At 39.9% G+C, this 24,066-nt stretch overlaps 1 protein-coding gene across 4 annotated transcripts in view; it reads right to left on the bottom strand.

The window, feature by feature from the left end:
- Positions 1 to 24,066, bottom strand: part of DMD (dystrophin) — a 1,248,719-nt gene that overhangs the window by 1,122,960 nt on the left and 101,693 nt on the right. For all 4 annotated transcript variants that reach the window (XM_066619666.1, XM_066619670.1, XM_066619667.1 and 1 more), the window contains exon 2: positions 11,098 to 11,159. In XM_066619666.1, coding sequence (XP_066475763.1) covers positions 11,098 to 11,159 — 62 coding nt within the window. The remainder of the gene's footprint in view (positions 1 to 11,097; positions 11,160 to 24,066) is intronic.

Below are 24,066 nucleotides of genomic sequence, written 5' to 3'. Positions count from 1 at the left end.
ATCTCCCAATCTTTCCGTCAATACATCTATTTCGACCATCTCATATAATTTCTCAATCCACATCTCTATAGTGAGAGTAGCAGGGTTCTTCCACAATCTAGCATACACCAATCTCGCTGCAATAATTGCATACAACAAAATATGTCTAAGATCATTGTTATAACTTTCAGGAAAAATACTCAAGAGAAACAGTTCTGGTTGGAAATTTATTTCACAATTAAAAATAATTTGAATAGTTCTATATATTTTTTGCCAAAATTTTTTGGCCTTAGGGCAAAGCCACCACATATGATAAAAAAACCTTTCACCTCTTTGCATTTCCAACACTTATCGCATGTGCCGGGATACATTTTTGCTAATCTGGAGACAGGTACCATCTATAAAATATTTTGTATATGTTTTCTTTCATTGTTACTGCCTTAATTATCTTCATATTTCTCTTCCAAAGCTGGTCCCAATTATTCATTGTTATATTATGTCCAATATTTTTTGCCCATATAATCATTACCTCTTTTACCGATTCGTCTACCATTTCCATACTCAGATATTGATACATCCTTCTGATATAATTTTGCTCATTTGATAAGAATATTTTATCAAATTCCGTCTCCTCTGGGTAGATTCCTTCTTTTTTATCTTTCAACCATCTTGTTTTAATCTGTAACTCCGTCAACCAATCCAGTTCAATCCCTTTCTCCCACAATACCTCTTTTGAGTACATAACTGTTTTCTCATCTAATAGTTCATCATATCTCCTGTTCTGTGAACCTCGCAACCACATTGGCCTAGTATCAATTTCTAACGGTTTCACCCATTTTGGAATCTTCTCGTAAACTTTATATCTGATTTGTTCCCAGACAAACAACAATGCTCTTCTTATCAGATGTTGTTTAAAGTAACTATGATATTTGGCTTTATCATAAATCAAAAAGGCATGTGGACCAACCTGCAAATCGTGTAGTTCTAATTTTAACTCTCTAGATTTTTCAGCTTCTGCCCAATCCTTTATCCAATTTAATGCCGCTGCATAGTAATAAATTTCCCAATTTGGCATTCCGAAACCAGCTCGTTCTTTCACATCTTGTAATAATTTCATCTTTATTCTAGCTTTTTTCCCTTGCCAAATGAAATTAGCCATCATTTTATTCAGATCTTGAAAGAACACCTTTTTTAATAAAATTGGGATTGTCTGAAATAAGAATAATATTCTTGGCAGCACATTTGACTTAACTGTTGCTATTCTACCCAACAATGATAAATTTAATCCATTCCATCTTTTTATGTCTTTCTTAATCTCCATCATTAACTTTAGATAATTATTTTCCATCAACTCACTACATTTATCTGATACAGTAATTCCCAAATATTTAACTTTCTTTGTGATATTAATACCAAATTCCTGTAGTTGCTGTTTCTCTTGTTTTCTCATATTTTTCACTAATATTTTCGTTTTATCATAATTTATCCTCAATCCTGCCATTTTACCGTATTCTGTCAGATTCTCTATCAAATATTTTAAAGACTGGGTTGGATTCTCCAAGATAAAAGTAAGATCGTCTGCATAAGCTTGAATTTTAAATTCTTCATTTTGTACCTTCACTCCCACAATTCTTTCATCTCTTCTTACTATATTATTTAATATTTCCAGAATTATAATAAACAGTAATGGAGATAGAGGGCATCCTTGTCTTGTTCCCTGCTGGATTTCTATCATTCTTGTTATGTCACCATTTATCTTTATTCTTGCAGTTTGTTTGGTATATATCTTCTCTATAACCCTTATAAACTTTGGCCCAAAGTTCATCTGGTACATTTGTTGAATCATAAAGTTCCAATTTACTCTATCAAATGCTTTATGCGCATCTACGAAAATTAATCCTAATTTTTTCTCTGAGTGTGCCTCAAAATATTCTATTATATTAATAATAACTCTCACATTATCTTTTAAGTGTCGTTTTGGCAAGAAGCCCGTTTGATCTTGGTGTATTATTTGCAGCAGAACTCTCTTTAATCTTCCAGCCAATATTGATGCAAAAACCTTGTAGTCTGTATTCAAAAGAGAAATTGGCCTATAATTTCTAATTTCTTTCTTTTCTGTTCCTTGTTTATGTATTAACGTAATTAAAGCTTCTGTCCATGAGTCTGGAATATTTCCCGTTTCCCATATATCATTAACCAGATTCTTAAATGGTAATTGTATCATCTCTTCAAATAATTTATAATATTCTGCTGGAATTGCATCTGGTCTGGGGGATTTCTGATTTTTCTGTCTATTGATTGCTTCTGATAGTTCTTGCATGGAAATTTTTTGATCTAAAATTAGTTTCTGTTCTGATGTCAATTTTAGCATATTGTTTTTTAATAAATAATCCACTTGCAGGTCCGGATCTACATTATATTTCTTGTATAATTGTTGAAAAAAAATTTTCAATAATAAGTTTAACCTCTGAGGATTTGTATTTCTCAATTCCATTTTCATCTATCAAACTATTTATAAAGTTCCTCTGTTGTTCTTTTTCAGTCTGTGTGCCAGCCATCTTCCAGGTTTATTAGCGTTTTCAAAATAATTCTGTTTAATTAATCTTAATTTTCTCTCAATTTCTTCCGTTTGTATGATTCTGATCTCATGTTGAAGTTTCTGTATATTCGCAACTAATTCCTCTCTAGATGGATTCTCTTGGAACTCCTGCTCTCTCTTCTTTAATTTTAAGGTTAGTTCTTTGATAAGTTGAATTTCCTTCCTTTTTTTCCTTACTGAAAATTTCATCATAATTCCTCTAAAGTACGCTTTACTTGTATCCCAAATAATTTGTGGTTTCATTTCTGGATGATTATTTATTTTAAAGAACCAGCTCATTTCTTCTTTAGCTAAGTTCACAAAGTCTTTATCTTTCATATAAATAACATTCAATCTCCAGAGCCCTTTCCTCCGAGATCTATTAAATTTTAAACTAATTGGATTATGATCCGCGAAGGTATTTGGTAATATTTCTGCTTCAAATGCTTCTGTTGTTGCTGTAATCCAACACATATCTATTCTTGACCATACTTTATGTCGTGTCGAAAAATAAGTATATTGCCTTTTCTCTGGATTTTGGACTCTCCATGCATCAATCAAATTAAATTCTTCTGCCATTTGTAAGAATGATTTGGGTAGATTACCTCCTTTTTTTTCCTTTTAACCGATCTGTCTAGGTTTATGTCAAACGTTGAGTTAAAATCACCTAACAAGATCAAGTCAAATTCATTTAGAGTAACCAATTTTCTATGTAATTTTTCAAAAAAATTTTCACAAGAGTCATTAGGAGCATATATATTTACCACCAATAATTTCTTTTCAGCATATGTGATTTCTGCTATCAATATTCTGGCATCTTCATCTGTATAAATCAATTTTGGACTCAACCAAGGTTTAACATATAAGGCTAAGCCTTTTTTCTTCCTTTTTGTTTCTGCTGTATAGAATAGTTCACCTAACTTCTTATTTTGTAAAAATTTCCAATCTTTTTTCAATATATGTGTTTCTTGAATTGCTATTAGATCTTTATGCTCTTTTTCTAACTGATGAAAAATCCTTTTTCTCTTTCGTGGTGCGTTTAATCCATTAATATTTATGGATAAAATCTCAAGTTGGGTATCTGCAGCTATCATTCTATACTTTTCCTTTTTATTTTCACTTCTCTTCTTGGTTGACATCTTTGTTGTTTAATTTTAATGGTTTCTTTCTTTTCAGATTCATCATCCTGCTCCTCTCCCTCTTCATCTGCTTCTTCATCTTCTATGCTGTGGTCCAATCCTACTTCTGATTCTTTCTCTAAGGATGTTGTATCCTCTAGAGACGCTTTAATTTTTCCTCGATCATAGTTATCCTTTCTTATGTCTTTTGGTAGTTCTTGTTCCTCTTGATCTCTTTGCACAGTCTCCAAGAAGTTTCTCATTTTCATTCTTGATGTTATACTATATCTTTTCAGTTGATATGTAAAGACTAATCCTTCTGGGAGTAACCATCTATATCTAACATTCTCTCTTCTCAAAAATGATGTAAGAGTCCTATATTGTAATCTCTTTTGTCTTATGCTCCATGGTATTTCCCTTAAAATTCTCACAGGATTTCCTCCAACCATTAATGTTTTCTCCATCAATGCTTGTTGAACCATATCTCTCACCCTTTTCTGTGTAAACTTCAACATTATTTCTCTTGGTAGATTGTGAGCTTTTGCATATACAGATCTAAGTCTATACACTGCATGCAATCCACCTTCTAAAAGTTCTGTTTCAAACTCCGTTTGTTCTCCCAACCAATGAATCATTGTTGCTCTGATATCTTCTTGTTTTTCTTCTGGATAGTTCTGAACGAGGAGCATGTAGCCTGCCTGTTGAAGCTCCAGTAACATAATGCTTCTTTCAAGGACTAAGTTGCGCTGATCAGCAACCTCCACGAATTGAGTGAGCTGTTCAATCTTTACCTGGTCTTTTTTTGCTTGTTCTTTCATCTTATTGATCTCTTTCTGATTTCTATTGACCTTTTTACGTGTTTCCTTCGCCATCTCATCCATCTCCTTCAGTTTAAATGATAACTGGTCTAGTTTCTCAGTCAAATTTTTATCTAGATTAGAGATCTGGGTTTTCATCTGTCTGGACTCTTCGCGGATCTCTCTGAGAACATCCATGATTCCTGCTTGGTCCTCTTTCTTTCTTTCTGTACTCTTCTCAAGGGTTAACATTGTCTGAATGGAAGTACTGGTATTTGGTGAGGCTTTCTGAGCTTTTAAAGATTGTTTCCTAGAATATTCCATTGTTCATTGAGATAAATAAAAAATAGACAGGGCATCCAAAACAATATATCCCTACAAAATAATTTCAATTGCTCTTATACCAATAACTACCATATCAGGCAACAAGCTACAGCCCAGGCAACAAGACGCAGCTTTTAGAGCTCTGTCGGTCCCTCTGATTTGTAAACTCCTCCAAGGATTTGGGGGGGGGCTTTTTCTGGCTAGGAGAGGCCAGGAAAGTGCTTGAGACTGGAGGCTAGCTAACTCTTGGGGAAAGCAACCCCAGGAGCGGGGCAAAGCCTGTCTTCATAGCAACAAATCGAAGGAACTCTGTCAGCCATTTCTGGCAGAGGCAGCCTGGTTTCTCCCCTCCTTCTATCGCTGGGACTGCAGCGATAGAAGGAAGAGAAAAAACATTTGGAGCCGTTTCTCAACTCTTCAGTCAAGGAGTGAGTAATCTCCCAGTTTGATGTCTTTGAAGACCGGGTTATTTAGAAGATACAGTTGCTTAATAGACTGAGGGAATTTGTTCTTGGTGGAGAGAGGAGGAGCTGAAGAGATGGCGTTCCCTCAGAAACCCGCATCAAAGACGCTGTGATTTACAATTTGAAAGACTAAAGATAAGACTAATTAAGGAAACAATAACTTTGGGAAATTCAGAGCGACCTGCTGAGATGGCCTTGCTGCCTTTTTAAGCTGCAATCAACAAGTAAGGAAAAATAATCTACAGACTGTAAGGGACATTTCAAACACTGGATAAGGATACCATGAAGTAGAGAGACATCTAGTGGAGAAAAAATATAACTGATTTTGTGTGTGTGTGTGTGTGTCTCCTTTAAGAAGACTCTGGATGAAGGAATGCTAAAAAGACTGTCTATCTGTGTTGGAGATTAATGAGTGTTAATGCTGAGAAATCAATATTGTAAGCTTTAATGAGACTTTGATTTATGGAGAAACTCAAAATTTGATGGGCCTGAATGCCATGACAAATCTCAGCTTGCTCCAAACCACCAACGGAAGTAGAAAACCACCTCTACTCATGCATAAAATAAATTAATGAGACTGATGCTCATGCCAAACCATAGTTTAGTGTGACATTTGAACTAGGCTCATTTCTTCTTCTAAGAGGTATGAACTTTTTAGAAAAGACTGGAAACAAAGATGAAAAACTGACTGCAAAATTTACAACATATGAAGAAAGAAAATGAACAAGAACTCATTTACTTGTTACTTTCATAAGAATAGGCTGCAATTCCATATACCAGTGTTTCTCAAACTGTGGGTCGGGACCCACTAGGTGAGTCACAATTTCAGGTGGGTCCCCATTCATTTCAATATTTTATTTTTAATACATTAGACTTGATGCTACCATGGGATGTTACTGCATTTGGGGAAATTTGAGGAAATACCAAGATCCAGGTCTACAGAGCTTGCGTCCTGAGTACACTTCTGTACTGCAGCGAGTCATGGACTCTTCACTCACAACAGGAGAGGAAACTGAATGCTTTCCACATGCGCTGCCTCCGACATATTCTCGGCATCACTTGGCAGGACAAAGTTCCAAATAACACAGTCCTGGAACGTACTGGAATCCCTAGCATGTGTGCACTACTGAAACAGAGACGCCTGCGTTGGCTCGGTCATGTTGTGAGAATGGATGATGGCTCCAAAGGCTCTCCTCTATGGAGAACTCGTGCAGGGAAAGTGCCCTACAGGTAGACCACAGCTGCGATACAAGGACATCTGCAAGAGGGATTTGAAGGCCTTAGGAGTGGACCTCAACAAGTGGGAAACCCTGGCCTCTGAGCGGCCTGCTTGGAGGCAGGCTGTGCAACATGGCCTTTCCCAGTTTGAAGAGACACTTGGCCAACAGTCTGAGGCAAAGAAGGAAGGCCCATAGCCAGGGAGACAGACCAGGGACAGACTGCACTTACTCCCAATGTGGAAGGGATTGTCACTCCCGAATCGGCCTTTTCAGCCACACTAGACACTGTTCCTAGAACCACTTTTCAGAGCGCAATACCATAGTCCAGGGGTGCCCAAACCCCGGCCCGGGGGCCACTTGTGGCCCTCGAGGACTCCCAATCCGGCCCGCGGGTAGCCCCCAGGCTCCAATGAGCCTCTGGCTCTCTGGAGACTTGCTGGTGCCCATGCTGGCCCAATGCAACTACTATCAGTGTGAGGGCAACTGTTTGACCTCTTGCATGAGCTGTGGGATGAGAGCTCCCTCCACTGCTTACTGTTTCACGTCTGTGATGCAGCAGCAGCAGCTAAGGAGAGGCCAGTCTTGCTTTGTGTAAGGACTTTTACAGGCTGTGAGCTATTGCAAGACCTTCATTCATTCATATAGGTTCCATCTCTAATATATTCATTTATGTAAATATACGTAAATTCAAATTTTAAATGTAAATTAGTTCTTTTTTATTCCCAGCCCCCAACATAGTGTCAGAGAGATGATGTGGCCCTCCTGCCAAAGAGTTTGGACACCCCTGCCATAGTCTTTCGACACTGAAGGTTGCCAACTATGATGATGATGGGGAAATGTTACAGATCTGTACTTTTAACAAGCTACTATGTATATTCTTTTAACAATGATAGTAAAGGAAACTTACCCCTGAGTAAGTGTGGGTAGGATTGCAGCCTAGGATAGTTAAAAGTTTTCCTGCTTGATGATGTCACTTCCAGTCATGACATCACTTCCAGTGGGTCCCAACAGATTCTCATTATGTCCCGGTGGGTCCCGGTGCTAAATGTGTGAGAACCACTGCTATATACACTTTCCTGAAAGTAAATCTCATTGAATGTCTTATTTAGGAGTTAACATGCATAGGAATGTGCTATTAGTGTAGTACTTACCCAAAATGATTTTTGGAAAAAAAACGTGTACGATGCACATCAGGGAGCTCCTGTCGCCATTATCTCTAAGGGGACTCTTAGATTTACGTCTCTGAAATCAGTAACATGGCCCTCAGGCAATAATTGTCTCAGGAACTAGAAATCTCTCAAGACAATGAGAGGGTGTCTGGCTGGACCTATATGTTCCACAGTTATTTAGACCCAGTACTATCCAACTTTTCAGCACAGAAGCTGCTACAGTTCAGTGTCAAGGTAAGGGAACAAAAGTTGGATAGGATTGGGACCTTTGTGTCTTGGAACTTCAGCTATGGCTTCCCCTCTCCAAAGTATCATTAGAAAGGGACAATCTGCAGGGGAAGAGCAATAATTGAGAGGTGAAGAGCTTCCACCATTCTGCTATAACCACTATCCCCATCCAGGATTCCTCACCCAAATCTAACACAGAAAATTTCAGTGATGGTCACTGCTGGTCACTGGACATGTCACTTATTAACAAAGTTCTGAGGACTATAATTTGTCTTTTAAACACCAGAAATAAAGGTCTATGTGTACCATATATCAGGTTTCATGAGAAACTCCATGTGACTAGAACCAGAGAGTATGAAATTGCCTGTCCTTTATTTGGGTCATGTTTTTGCATTAGCTGGAGAAGCATGGTTGCAACTGTATTTAATTGTATATTCACAATCCAGTGATAAGACAAACTTACATAAACCTTAGTTTTCTAAAATCCAATTATCCAATTTTATGGTGTTGGTCACCGTATCATTATTATTATATTTCACCCTGCTCTCTGCTGAAACCCTCAGGATACAAAGCAAATATAAATTTGGAGAATCACTGAAGTAACACAACCAAATATCAGTATACAAATGTAATGGTAGAACCCAGTAACACCAACTGAAAATTTAAAACTCTCAGGTTCAGTCTATCACACCACCTTTCTTCCTAATCTCATTCACTTTCTTTCCTTTGATACTACAGCCTAGAGCCTCTCATATCATCCCACAGCCATATCCCATATCAGTCCACACTCTCCACTTCGTTTTGCCTTAGGCCAATGAAATTTAAAGCATATAGCACCAGCATTTATTCAAGGCCTTGATTACCTGGAAGTCTCATATGGTCCTTCGGCAATATGTATAAATATTCAGTGTGGAATCTAGCTAAAATGAAATGCTGTATTGGAAACCATACATAATAGGATGTGATTTGTTGTTGGTTCACAGTTCAGTCATTAACATAGCCCTTTTTCAGTGGCATCTGCCCAATTCAGAAAAGCAAATGTGGCTTGCCAGCCTTCAGGATGTTTAAAAACTGTATTGCTGAGAGTTCAGGAAGCTGTCAAAATAAAAGATCCAAAAGATTTGTGTTACCCCAACACAAATTTCCATGAAAAATAAAGTTGGGATCCATGGGAACTATGAGCCCAAACCTATGGGCTGCGGGCCCAACTGTCACAAAAATTGCCATAAGGCACTTTAGTATCACTTTTGTACTGGTGCACCACCAGTGTTGGGCCCAGCGTAAGTTGGTGCAGGCCACAGCACCAGAGGAAGAACACCAAGGGCTTCCAGCAGTAAGTTATACTGCTGACCGTTGGCAGGGCTTTTCAGGGGAGGGGGAGGACAGGGGGGTGAGATCTGGTGCTGCTTCCCTGCTCCACTGGATGCAGCAGTTGCCATTTCAGCACTGCTGCAGCCCTGGGTGCTAGGGAAGCTATATATAAGATTTGCATGCAGAAAGAACCAAGTTCATTCACTGTCATTTCCAGTCAATACAGCAATAGCTTGAATAGCATGGGGGATATGTTCCCTAACAGTTGACCACTTTGAAACAGCGCTACTGGAAACATCACTGATCTAAAATGCAGGAAATGGATGCTGACTGGCCTAGAATACATTGGGTAGAATGGCTGTCAATCACACTGAACCAAAGAGTACTGTAACAAATCAGTGCTAAAGGAAGCAGCTCTATAGAAGGTATGACTGAATAGACCATACTGAGTCAGACGGAGACGGACCAATGATCTGCCTACAAGGCAGCATCCAACGTCCCTAAGTTTGAAGGGGAAGAGAAAGGGGTGGCAGTATTAGGAAGGATGGCTCTGGGCTGAGCTCATCCCAAACTCATAGAGTTTAGGCTCATGACAAAGAGCCTAAAGATTCATTCACATGAGAGCAAACGTTGCTTTTAAAAATTAGCAGGCTCCAGAGAATTAGTGGTGAACTCTTCAGAGAATTTTTAAAAGCTTCCCCTCCTTCTCAAGCTGCAATATTAATAAAAACCGAGCTCACAAAGGATCTGAAATATGAGTGAAGATTGTATATCATTTTTCAAAATTTAAATTCAAAGAAGGCACAGCTCAACCTAAACATTGTACAGAATATGCTGTTACAAACCAGTCACTGATAGTGATGGCCAGTTGACTACGGGCATGCATCGCTTAATGACCTTCTGCTTAATGATGGACCACATATACGACACTGGTCAAAGTGCAATGAAGAGGCTCTTAATGAGGCAGTCACTTCTCCCATAGCCTGCAGCAGAATGTCTGTTTACACAACAAAGAGGCTCTTAATGCAAAGAGGATGAAGGTTATCTCCAGTAGCCTGTGCAGCCAGCTAGTGTGTGGCAGGGAGTGTCCGTTTACACAACAAAGGCACAAATTGGGCTGAATGTTCACTTAACAGCCTAATCACATAACAGGGAATGGAGAACTCATCCCCATTGTAAAGTGACCTGTATTCTTGTTTTCTTAAGGGGTAAACATAACTTTTGAAAGAAAGTCATTTCATCCACAGTTTTTATTCTTTACTTCATATAATCCAGTCATCCTTTAAAATTGTTATTCTGAATAAATGAATTCAGTTCCATTCTAAAACACCATGTTTTTAGCCATCTGTTTATAATAAAGGCAGACCTTTTAGCCTAATCTTATGCAGAAAAACATCTCTGAAGTCACACTAGCTATCTATCCAATTCAATTCTGCAATCAAGAGGCAATTCATTTAAAATACTCACACAATCCTCTGTACACAAAGATGTCAGTGATGAGAAACTATTGATCATATCATTAGTCTGTTCACCCATTTGTACTATGAAATCATCATTATCAAAATGAGTTATTGCACAATAAGCCCACAGAACTGGACAAAACCATTCTAGAAACAGCTACATACCGATACCAAATCACCAGGGCCACCAATGCTGTTTCAGTCACTAAAGTTAAACTGAAATGAATATTTTAAAACCCAGTTTAACCCATCAATGCCTGGACCTGAACTGCAGCCACAAAACTAGCCCAAGGAAGCTGGCTAGTCATCATGTGGGCTTCACCACAGCTTCCTTCAGTACCCACCGCAACCTTCCATTGCAGCTTAACCACAACAAATTCGGAATACTTTTGAAAATTTATCCCTAACAACCAAATATTTGTTGTTGAATATGAAATAAAGTCACTTACCTTAGCAAACTGTGCATTTACCCATTTTGTGAATGTTTTCTTCTGAACATCTTCCCTTTCATCTGGAAAAGAACATACAGAGATCAGTTGATGTTACTGGCTGAAGAAGTACAGTCGGACCTCGATATCCGCGGGGGTGCAGATACCGAAATCCACGGATACCATTGTCCCAGTTTAAATGTCCTTTGAAATACAAAAAGGGTACATAAAAATCAGGTATCAGGTTCCCTAACTTCACATGGCAAAACAGCGGCCTTTCCAAGCCTCTCGGGCTAAAAATAGCCCAATATAATCTCCCAACATCACCCCAGAATGCATCAGTATAGAGTTATACTGCATTTGGTCACTAGATAGGGGCTGAATGTAATGTAATCTAATAGAATAAAATTAATCCATTAGATTACATTACATCCAGCCCCATCTAGAGACCAATTGATTCATTATTATCATCAATGGTACCTGAGTAATCAGTACCAGTACCAGTATCAGTTCTGGTACCAGTAATGGTACCAGAAGAATAAGTGCACAGATGTCTACAAACAAAAAAAGTCAGAAAAAGTAAGGAGAAGCTGATTAAAATTTGTGTATATTGAAAAATAGCACAGGTAGTCAGAAAAAGGCATGTTATATTCCTCACAGTTGGGCCATATGAACCACTTAATATGAATGTTTGACACCCGTGTAACCAACATCTCCAAAGCAAAATGACTACAAAGCTTGCTGGAGTAAGAGTTTCAATTTATGAGAAACTTGCGATTTGACATCTGCTAAGCCATGATTCTTTTACAGATGAAATGAAACAGCTAGTGGCAGGCTGATTGCTGAATAGCTTTCAGATGAAGCAAATGGGTAGTTCGATTCCCACAGCAAAAACTGAGTTCCTTCTAGTGGCTTATGCCACCAAATGACCACTAGGGGGAAGTTCAATAATAAAGGCATGGTTTCCTGGGCTTATCAAGTAAATCAGTTCTGTAAATTCAGTTACTGCAGGATCAGTAATTGATCATTCAGGAAATCTGAAAGCAAATCATGGTTGCCATAGGCACCACTTTTTCAGTGTGATTTCAAACACTCTTCAGCTCAGACTGAGTGTCAGATATTAAAAGATACAGAGAAAACAGTGAAGTTTGTCACATGGGCATCTTTGTTGTGGTCCAACCTCTGCTGCAGCAAGAGCTGGAGAGTTTGCACATATCTATGCAGGGAAAGACATGCAAGTTCTGCATGCGATATTGCAACAAGCACAATTCAAGAGACATTTGGTTCCTGAACTATCTAGTTAATAATGTCTGAAGCCACCCTTGAACTGAAGCAATATTTGAACAGCCTAGTTGTTTGACCCAGAATTCCAAAGCTCAAGAATTTTCCAAAATTTAATCCATAATACTCAACACTGCCCAGCTCAAATGCAATGGGGCATCACTATGTGAATTTTACTAGACAGAGAAGCTGTTGGATAGTTCTGGATGTCAGGAGGCTTTGAAGTCACAACTATGCAAACTTAGAGCCCAATCCTGGGCTTGGCGTGCCGGCTCACCGCCGGTGTGCATGCAGCTTACCGTCAGGCGAGCACTGGTGGTAGCCCGGGCAAGTTAGCACCAGACAAGCACCTGAGCTCCGCCGCTCAGCAGTCACATGGACAGCTGAGCCATGGTAAGATAAGCAGAGGTGTGGGGGGAGGCAGGGAAGAGGCATCCCAGGGAGGCAGGCGGAGGGTGGGGAGAGAGCGGGGAGGTGAGATCTGCTCCACCTGATTCTGAGCATTCTGAGCAACCTGATCTTACCTGATTGCTCTACTGCTAGTGCTGTACTGCTACTGGCACTGCAGCCCCAGCACCAGCAGTGGATGTCACAAACATGCCATAAAACATTTTTGCACCATTCAGAGAGGAAACAGTGCTGGTAGGTAGGTCTGCACCGCCCTGTTTGCACCACAGATCAACTCCTGTCTGCCACCAGTGAGTAAAGTGCACTGCAGCGCAGGGGCATGGGGAGGGTGGTGAGAATGAGGTGTTTCGGGGGGGGGGGCAGGAAGGGAGGAACAGGCCCTGGATGGGGTGGGACTGGTGAAGGCCTCCTCTGCTGTATCCTATCCCATGACAGGCTTGAAAGCCTGACACAGGGCTTCTCGAGCCTGTGCCAGCAGAAGCCCCGCTGAGCAGGCTTAATCTTTACTCAGGGTAAGGGGACAAACGGCCACTTTCCGCAAGGAGACTTCCAGCCTGCTCAGATCCAGCATAGGTTCCAGGGGTAGCCATTTGGAGCCATTGCTCCTGTGCTGGATAGGATTGGGCTGTAAGATTGAGCGGTTGGAGAGTTAGAGCAGACAAAAGAAAATAGTTTTTTACCCAATGAGTAATTAATCTTTGAAATTCCTTGCCACAGAATGTGGTGATGGTGCCTAACCTACGCGTAGATGCCTTTAAAAAGGGATTAGACATATTTATGGAGAAAAAGTCCATCGCAGGTTACAGACTATGATATGCAACCTTGGGTTTTAGAGGTAGCCTACGTCTGAATACTGAATGCAAGCGAGTGGCAGGAGGATAGAGATATTATGTTTTGTGGGCTCTCTGGGACATTTGGTGGGCCACTGTGAGATACAGGAAGCTGGATCAGGACCCTTGGCCTGATCCAGCAGGATTCTTCTTGTGTTACTATGTTCCATGCCAATGAACATACTTTGTGTAAATGAAGCTCAGTGGCAGCTATACGAGAATTGTATTTAGATCGTACTTAGATTTTGATATATAAAATTCTAAAGATATTCCATTCCCTATTTTGGGGAGTTTACACATAATTGGCAGCTGAAGCTTGAAGAAAATAATGTTATTTAAGACCTTCTTTCATGCCAAACCATCATATTAGTGAGAGCTTGGCAGATGTGCTAACAAAATCAGTGGCATGACAGTACCAATTGTTCCAGTATAACTTCTTGGTGAAAAGGGCTACATTCCAATATCAGCTTTGCTGTTCACAGAGCAGTCAAGACAGACAATGATCAAATAAAAATCAACAAAAAGCATGCAGATAAAATGATCTAACAATCTATGACAGGCATCAAATGCAACAAAAGATCTTATTTTGAAATGAAATCTGATTAGCACTTCTACGTCCAAATTATGTTCTCAGCAGCCTTAGAATCATACTGAATACAAAGCACAGATAATTCAAAGAAAGTTATCAAAGTCGGTGAGAAGTGGAAAAAAAAATTCATAATATTGATTTTGCCAGTCTTGTCATGTCAAGAGTATGGGGAAAGCCCATTCTACAATTTCTTATTTTGATGAATTGATTTTTAATGCAGCATTACTGGCACTCTGTTTAGGTGATTATTACTGAGTTTCTGCATTAGTCCTAGCAATATGCCTGTGCTAGGATTCACATTTAGAGCAACCAGTAGCTTTCCTTTGTTTGCATGGCCAATTTTACATCACTCATTCTCTAAGTACAAATTACATTTATAGTGCAAGTAAATCTATTAGTTAAAATTACTTTTGAAGGATCCTCTGTGAATGTTATTCCATGCTTTTTTTTTTTCTTTTCTCTTAATCTAACTATCACATATCATCTTCAAGTCTCACTCAATTTTGAGATTATTCTAAAATTTGCAACCTGGGATCCATTCCAAAGGTTATTAATTTCAAAATGTCGTAATTTAGAAAGGCTGGTGATAAGCTCAGACATTTATATAGCAACATGCACAGTATTTCAGCAAATATGATATAAATTGCATTTCATCATGGACTACAAGATGTTTAATTTCTTTCAATTATCATCTGCAGTGAGTGGATGCAGTTTGCTTATTCAAGATAAATCACAGATGAGAAGCGAACACCAAAAAGCATTCTTTATACAATTGACAGGTCTCTTTGTTAGCTCTGTGTGTGTACCATTTCCCACCAAACTTGAAAATGCAATATTGATGATATTCTATCTTTCTTTAACACATTTATTTCCTGCCTTTCCACCACAAAGGTCAGTGGTATTCAAACTGGGGCATCACGACGCCCCAGCCTGTGGATCCTGGCCTCTGCCTCCTTAAGGGGGGAAGGCAGGGGGGCTGCAGGGGCTGGGGTGCACTTGCCCAAGCCTCCTGCAGCCTCCCAGGGGTGCGGGGAGCCCTGTGCAACCCTCGGCAGGGCTCCCCGGGTCAGGAAAAGGGAAAGTGGAGTGATTGTGCCCTGCTCCGCAAAACCAGAAGCGGAGCACGATCGCTCCACTTTCCCTTCTGATGGGGTTGCAGGAACTGGGGTGCACCCTCCAGTCCCTGCAGCAGCCATCCCTGGGTGTGTGCTAGTCTCTGCAGGGCTCTCCAGGTCAGGGAAAGTGAGATTGGAGAGATCACGCTCCGCTTCCGGTTTTACGGAGGCAGAACACGATCTCTCCACTCTCACTTTCCCTGACCTGGGGAGCCCTGCAGGTGCTCAAACCTGGCTCCTTGCACCCAGGGACGGCTGCTGTAGGGACTGGTGAGTGCATCCCAGTTCCTGCAGCCCCCTGAGCGATGCAATCCTGGGGATCGCGTCACTGCCTTCCCCTTGCCCCTGCTGCCTCCCCTCCGCCCCCACAAAGACTTACTGCAGGTTTCCCGGAGAGTTTGAAAACCGCAGACATAGGTCTTTAAGGCAACTTACAAACATAAAAAGTGGGCAACATTTGATGCTTGCAAGGATTTGACTTTTGTGAGCCTATTCAATTCTTTGCAAGTAATGAAACTGATCGTTCGCCAAAGCTCAAGCTATTACAGACATTTGCTTGAGATGTGCCCAAGAATTTGATGTAATTTCAGCCAAACACTGGGATCTTGTGCATCACCGTTAGTTGTTTTTAAACAGATATAATCTTGTTAAACCACTTTGGAACTTGAGAGGGAAGGCGCTTTTGTGAGGTCATCAAATTTGGTTGGTAAACTAGCCCCTATGTAGCATATATCCTATAATCAGCAGTTCTCAAACTTTTTAGTACTGGGACCCACTTTTTCGAACCACAATTGTCCCACTGGAAGTGATGTCATTCACCTGTAAGTGATGTCATGGCCAGAAGTGATATAATCAAGCAAGAAATTTTTAACACCACCCCTCCCCATTGGACAAAATAAAATGAATTAAAAGCCCAATCCTTTTCACACTTTTTTGGGAGTAAGTCCCATTAACTATAATAGGACTTACTTCCAAGTAGACATGCATAAGATTGTGCTCTAAGCAAATTAAAAGTTTACAATAGTTTTAAAATGCATTCAAAATAAAGAACCCTTCTAACCCTCCCAAGCAGTCAGTTTAAGAAAAAATACCCTGAACATCCCAAAGGCTGCAATCCTATTTACACTGGACTGGTAGGGGGAGGAGTTGGGAGAGTTGATCCAGTGGCAATGATACACACCAGATCCTATCCCCTCCTTTTCAAACCTCCCCACTTATTTCCTCTCACTGGAGATATGCAACCAAATGTGGTGCATGTTTGAGACTACCCATTGCCATTTGGGTAGTCACAGCCTACCAGGAAGTAAGTGAAAATATTTATAGTTAACTCCTGCAGGCTGCCCGAGTGTCCCACCACCACCATAGGATGCAGTGCACGCCATTTTGGTGTGTGTGCATTGGCACTGGTGGTGGGGTACACATTTTGGGCCCAAGGCAGTGGTTCTCAAACTCTCTGGGAGACTTTGAGAGCCACTAAGTCTTTGCGGGGGAGAGGGGAAGGCAGCGGTAGCAGGGGAAAGGCAGTGACATGATCCCCACACTGTATAGTATTGGGCCCTAAGTTATAAACATCCCTTGGACAAAATAACCTGGGCAAAATAATCTGTAATATAATATTTGCATTAAAACAGCAAGGATTATGTCTGAGTCCCCGCCCCCCCCCCCAAAAAAAAAACCCATCACCAATCCTGTGAGAACTTGATTACCTGTGCACCCCACAGAAATAAGCACACCAGACAGAAACTTTTTGGTAAAGGGGCCACTTTACTGAAATACAACAAACAATGCAGTGGGACAAATCTAGACTCAAACCCGCTAGCATGCAAGTATCTAATTTGGGGAAAACTGTGCTACCCGTCTACCTCCCCCAGGGTAAATCAGGCATCAAAACATCCTGACTCCAGGCCAAATCCCATCAAGGATAGAGTAGGCCCATCACAGTCAATCCAAAGGGCTGAGGTAGCCAGAAAGCACAGACTCCCACAAAGGGCACCAATCCAGCCAAAGGGGTTTGCCAGGCAGCCTCACCAACCTGGTCAGGTGTCATTTTAGAGGTCCTGGCTCACCTCTTGACCTTGCCAATCTCAAGATGCCTGCCCAAAACACAGCTCTGTCTACACAATGTGCATGCAGCTTGCCTAAAGTGACCATGTAATGTAAATAAGCCCTCCTGAACCAAAGCTACTCCCTAGGGTAGCAAGCTACTCCCTTTGGAGTAGGCAAAACTGCCAGCTAAAATCCAATCAGGATGACAGCAAAAAATTCCTACCTGGTCCCCAAGAAGATGATCTGCTAATCACAGACTGAACCAAGGGTGGGCAGGCAGAGCTCACCGCCAAAACTGACCTGAGGAGGGGTGAAGCAGGCATACTTGGAAGATGAAGTGCACCCTACCCCCACGTGGCAAGCTGGCCAATAAAGGAGCCCCATTTTCACACCTCTGTACCAGCTTGCTGGGGTAGTGGCCAGGCAAAGGGTGGTGGCACCGCAAAGAGCAGCACCACAATTATTCTGAATAAACTAGCCACTAACACAAGTCAGTATTTTTCCAAATAACTTTGTTTCCTGTGTCCCTGTCTAAACTAATTAGCACACAGACAATTTTAATCTGCTTGACTGACTTCCTCTTTTATTGTGTGTGACCCAATTAGTTTTTGCTACTTAATTTGAGCAATAGCTGTGACACATATCAGTAGAAATTGTGTTATTAATGAGAATATAATGCATGTATTACTGTCGTTTGCAACACATGCTTTTGCTCTGTGCAGTATGTAAACATATTTTCTTATATTCTAGCTCTGATAGAGAATAGTGGCAGGCTGGAGTTACGAATTCTCCTTGAATTGAGGACTCCAACTGCCTTGATTGTAAAGAAAAAAAAAATCTATTCTCATGTCACTCTAAAATAATAGCTCAGAAACTAGGTCAAACTGAAAAAGTTAGGGGAAAAAATGTAGGAAGTAAATATAAATGACAGGAACATTATGTTTTCTTTATGTGATAATGTACACTGATTTTAGGGGAAAATATTTCACATGCTTTAAAGAGTTCCAGCGAAAGACAGCTAGTCTGAGTGCATCTGATCAAAGGTAATGGAAGAACAGCTACCTTTGAGTAAACAACTACTTTGACTAAACTATACTCCCATCTAAAATGATTTTTTCCCATTATGTGTTTATTAAGGCATTTTCTCATTTGTTCTAAAAACAAGACCAAACAAGTACATTATCAGCTTTCCTGAAACACAGTGACTCCCCTTCCTGCTTATTCCCCCTTTCCCAACCAATTGTCCAAATATCTCTCCAAACTCCAACTTACCCACAAGCTCTGCTGTCTGCACATAACCCTGGAGCAGCAGTGACCAGGAGGCCACTCTTCAAGGCCTATGCTGCTTGGAATGCTGAAATGACAACACCCCTGATGTCAGGGAACTGTGTCCTGAACTAGAACTAGAGGATACTGTTGGCAAATTCCATGTCCCTGAACTCTTTGAACATAGGATGCTACTGGGTAAGTTCACGATAGCACCGCAGGGATACAGAACCTTGCCCACCTTAGACTACATTTGAGATTTTGTCTTAATTCTTCATCAATCAATCAATCAATCAATCAATCAATCAACAGTATTTATATACCGCTTTTCAACTAAAAGTTCACAAAGCGGTTTACAGAGAAAAATCAAATAACTAAATGGCTCCCTGTCCCAAAAGGGCTCACAATCTAAAAAGATGCAAATGAATACCAGCAGACAGCCACTAGAACAGACACTGCTGGGGTGAGGTGGGCCAGTTACTCTCCCCCTGCTAAAAAGAGGAGCACCCACTTGAAAAAGTGCCTCTTACCCAATTAGCAGGGGTTCATAAAAATGTAAAATGTTATTAGCATATGTATCAATTGTTAATTTGTATTTCTTGTACATTGATGCTTAAGTATATACTTTTTTAGGACCAAATCAAATGTGGCAGGTTCATGTGTTTAGACATGCTGAAAGAAGGGCCTGGGAGAGGGGTCTGGTTTTGAACCTAATCAATACGGGTGACTGGGAAATGCAGAACCCTATTTCTGCTCGCAGCTTACCTCCCTGTAGTCTCTCACTCTGAATATCTTTCAGCTCAGCTGAGGTAACCTTGGTTGATGAAGCATGCCTATGGGGGAAGGCTGTCAGGAGATAAGCACCTGTTTCACACACAAAACTGCTTCAATTCTGTCTGGTTTGGCCCTCAGATCCAGCAGCATGAAAACAAACCATAGCTAAACCAAGGAGATCAATAAACATTCTTTTGATAGTTAGCTACAATGAAAATAGATTTCATTTCCTTTGTATGGCAGTATAAAGAGCTCCATTGGGGAAAACACTGTCATACCGCCTCAATACAAATCCAATAAGCAAAACAACCTCTTACTTTTACAGTGAATCCTTTATAAAGCTGAGATAATCTCATTTTGCAAATGTATCATAATCTGAGCATACAGCAAACGTCTCATTAAAAACAGTGTGTAAGAAGAAATGCAGTCTTGATTTTCATTTTCAAAACTCCCTCTAAGCACTGCAGTCAACATGAGCATTTAACTCACATTAATCCTTAGGGGAAAGTCACAGTGAACATTCAACTGGTTTTTTCTTTAAATTTCAGCAAGATGCCTTTGGGCTCGTCTCTAAAACTATAAAATAAAAATAAAATATATTTCAGAGGGCAGCAAGCAAACTAAATATAGTCCTGTAACATACATAAAATCATGCTGATGTACCAAACGGCCCAATGAATGAATGCCGTCTAAAAAACAGAACTGAAGGCCACTGCCTGACTCTAAAACGTGTAAAACATACAGACAGATAATGCTGCCTGAAACTCATTTAATGGGTACACAACAAATTTCTTGAATGCCATACCTACTGACCTTTGACTTGCTTCCTCCATTTCTGATCTCAAATATTTATTAAGAAAACTAATCTCTTCCCTCTTGCAGGGTGAATTTATATTTCCCTCCACCTCTCATCTCCCCTTCCTCTTCTACTCTTGGCTCTCTAGGCCATAAATCTACGGACAGAGTCTGCCTTAAAAAAAATGCTTATACATCAGCTAGCAGCATTAGGGTGCAATCCTATACACATTTTCCTGAGAGTAAACCTCATTAATACCATGGGGCTTACTACTGAGTAGATATGCATAGGCTTGTGCTGCTAGACATTTTAAACAAGGCCCTGAAAGCAGTTTATCCAGCCCGTTATAATTTGACTCACCCACTGTGATAATTGGGATATCTTGAAATTATGAACAAGATCTGCACATTTTCTCTTTTGCCACTGCAGTGAGAACAAAGTGCTAGCCATCATCTGCTTAATGACATAGCTTCCGGCCCTCAGCAAGTGCCATGAATGCTATTCGACCCACTACAAGAAATGTGTTTGACACCCTTGCTTTAAACATTAGTAAGAACAATCACAGTAACCAACCAAATCCCCACCACTGAGAAAACCAGTTACATTTCATTTTTATCCCTTTAACCATTAGTCAATTCAAATACAGCACAGTTGCTGAAAATTACAATAAAACTTTAAAAGTTTTGAATGATCTAAAACAAGAAAAACAATCAAGGGTGCAATCCTAACGCCTCATGTCCGTGCTTTCCAGCATTTTCCATCACTGACATAAGGGCAATGCAGCTCTGAGGTAAGGGAACAAACATTCCCTTACTCTGAGGAGGCCTCCATGAATGACACCCAACTGCAGGATGCAGCACACGTCCCATTGGCTTCACTATGCCAGTGCTGGAAAGCACTGACATAAGGGGTTAGGATTGCGCCCCAAGTAAAGTTTCTTCTGTAACCACTGAATATATATTCTCTCTCTCTCTCTCCCTCTCTCTCCCCCCCTCCTGAAAACCAGTGGAGTTATGCAACTCACATTGACCTCACCGTCTCTCTCTTATGATAGATGCATTATGCCTCAGGACCTCCAGAAACTAGCATCACAAATACTCCAATTTTTTTAAAAAGTCATATTGAATTAGGCAAGGTTACATTAACTCTCCACACTGAAGTTCTTTTTATCCCCCCAGAAAAAACACCTGTTATCATTTTGTGTCCATAATCTGACAATACTCATTCATGTTTTTATGGATAACCAACATAGAAAAAGCTGCATTATTTAAACTGCTGTATTTCTATACGAATGCTCATACTTGGTATGTATTCACAGAGGCATATCGGAAGAAGATTAAAAATATTCCACATAGTATAATTTGCCATAAAATGGACTGTGAGTTTTCTTTTCAAATTCATAGAGGATATTATATGAGTGTCAGTTAACATGTGTGATGCACGGGTAATAAATTAATATAGCAACACGGCATAAAACACAGAATAAAAATTTGTATCCATTTAATGAAAATTATGATTTAGGAACATTCTTAATAATAATAGTTTATGAAAATCAAGCATAGAAAAGATTTATGATGTCTCGCTTTCTTGCAATTAATGCACATAGATGCTGACAAAAACTTTGAAAGGCCATGCTTAGGAAATTTCTTGTTATTTTATTTATATTTAATTTTTTATTTCTTTTTAAATAGCAAAACTGTATCAGTAACAATATGTAAAGTTCCAAAGCAACACATTTTCTCTCTTTCAATCCTTACTGTGGATTGCTTAAGATAGCTTCTTTTCCTCTCTTCTGGATGCCACCGAAATTTCTCCACAAATTCCATTTTCAAAAACTATTTTCGTTTGATAACAGTTACCTTGGGAATCATTCACTGAGAAATGATGAATCATTTACAGTATCTTTTTCTGAAAGTATACTTAGTAATAGTTTTTTTTATTGGGGTTATTCTCCAATGATCTCTTTTACCCCATTATGTGAAATGTCACCTTGTTTCTAATTCAAGGCTTCTTATAAGTCCCATTCCCTTCGCTTTAAATTAGAAAAGAGTCAGTAAAGTACTTTGTACATGAAAAAATGCTAAGGAAATGAATAAGAGGGGACTTTGAGCCATTCGTTATTATCATTCAATCAACCTATTTTGATGCTACTAAAACCTTGTTAATTAACTCCATATCACAAGAGTTGCCTATCTGAAATAAAAATGAAAAGAGTGTGTGCACATGTGGTGGTGTTGGGGAGAACAGCTTGATCTATCCTGAAAGACAGTAAAAAAAAACTGTTCATCATATATTTTTCTACTAAGAAAGATAATTCTGGCAGAGGTTGTTGCATGGGTGTAAAAAAGCAATTTATTAGAACACTGGGTAGGTTCAGGTGATACCCCATCAATTCAGCTTCACACATTAAATGACAAGCACAATCACAGGACATCTTGGTCCCTTCCTCACCCTACTTTCTTTATTCAGCTTCCTAATCTCACGAGGGGGCGGTTCACATGAAGCGCCCCCCCTGCACAGTTATAGAAGGAAAATTGGAAAGTGAGACGAAAGATCAGGACACATGCATGATACGAGTACTCACATCAGTTGATACATGGAGCTCACCAAATGGGTACATATCATCCAGACTGACCCACTGTTCTCTTCTTTTGTGGTAACTTTCACTAGTAGCCTGGGTTCAGATACAGTAGCCATTGCAGATGGGCTATAACATACTCTCATTTCCATTATTTCCTATTCAAAACCAGTTCCCTTCCTCCCTCTGAGCAAACCTTTATTTGCTGTGATATCCAAGTGGCAAATCACTGTCTACACATGAATGATAGTTTGCTTACCTTGCTAGGACAACATGTCAACTACAGTTCTGCTAAACTAAAAAGAGAACAGGGAACAGAATATTTGAGGAAGGGAGCTCAAAGCCTATTCCCCAAATATCGAACTACTGGTAAGCAATTATGACTGGAGCAGATAACTACTTTAAGATAGCAATGTAACCAATGAAAGATTGTGGCAAAAAACTTAAGTGATGAAGGAATTCCAAATTCTCAAGATGTATTTGTTGGAATTTGTTGGAAGGGTCACTCATACTGCCCTTCCTACAAGAAGCTCAGGGTTGTGTATAAAGTTCCACCTCCATTTGTCCTCACAACAACTCTGTGAGGTGGCTTAGTTTGAGAGACAGCAGCTGGCCCAAGGTCACCCAGGAAGCTTCATGGCTGAACCTGTACCTTCCTGGTCTAGATCCAGCTCCTGAGCCACTATGCCATCCTGGATTTCTCCTCCTTGTCCTCTCCTGCTCACGTTATTAACTCAAGTTATTTAAATTCATACACTTCTTGCAGAGATTTATCCTATTCCTTATTTTTAACTAATTTCTCACTTTCTCATCCTTCTCTGAGACACTCCTTGCACTTTCTCAATTTTTCTATGCTATCTCTTTAAATTCTCCTACAATTCATCTTTTTGCTCATTAATACAACATTACTCAAATAATATATTCGATACCATTTTTATTTCATTTCTGGCACTAGCATATCATTTACACAATAAAAAGAAATGGACTTTGGGACTGTTTACATCATTCATTATGCTGAAACTTGACTGCCTTAGTCAAAGGTTGCTGTGGCACAAATACCATGAGTACTTCTCCTGAAAGTCCATTGGAGTCCATTAAAAAGAGCCCTTTTGATACCATGTAATGAATGATCAAGGAAGTTCTCCAAGTTAGAAGTGATAATAAATCATTTCATTTTGATATATGGAGCACAGATCAATACTAACTTAAATAAGACAGGTGCGGGCATGGCCCTGAAACCGCAGGGTTCCATTCCAGGAGCTCAAAACACATGATTTCAGGTTTCACAGAGAAACTGAAAATTATGT

The sequence above is a fragment of the Tiliqua scincoides genome, chromosome 3 (assembly GCF_035046505.1).
Source record: "Tiliqua scincoides isolate rTilSci1 chromosome 3, rTilSci1.hap2, whole genome shotgun sequence".
NCBI classification, from domain to species: Eukaryota; Metazoa; Chordata; class Lepidosauria; order Squamata; family Scincidae; genus Tiliqua; species Tiliqua scincoides.
Note: the sequence above shows the minus strand (reverse complement) of the source record. Positions and strands in the feature narration are given on the sequence as shown.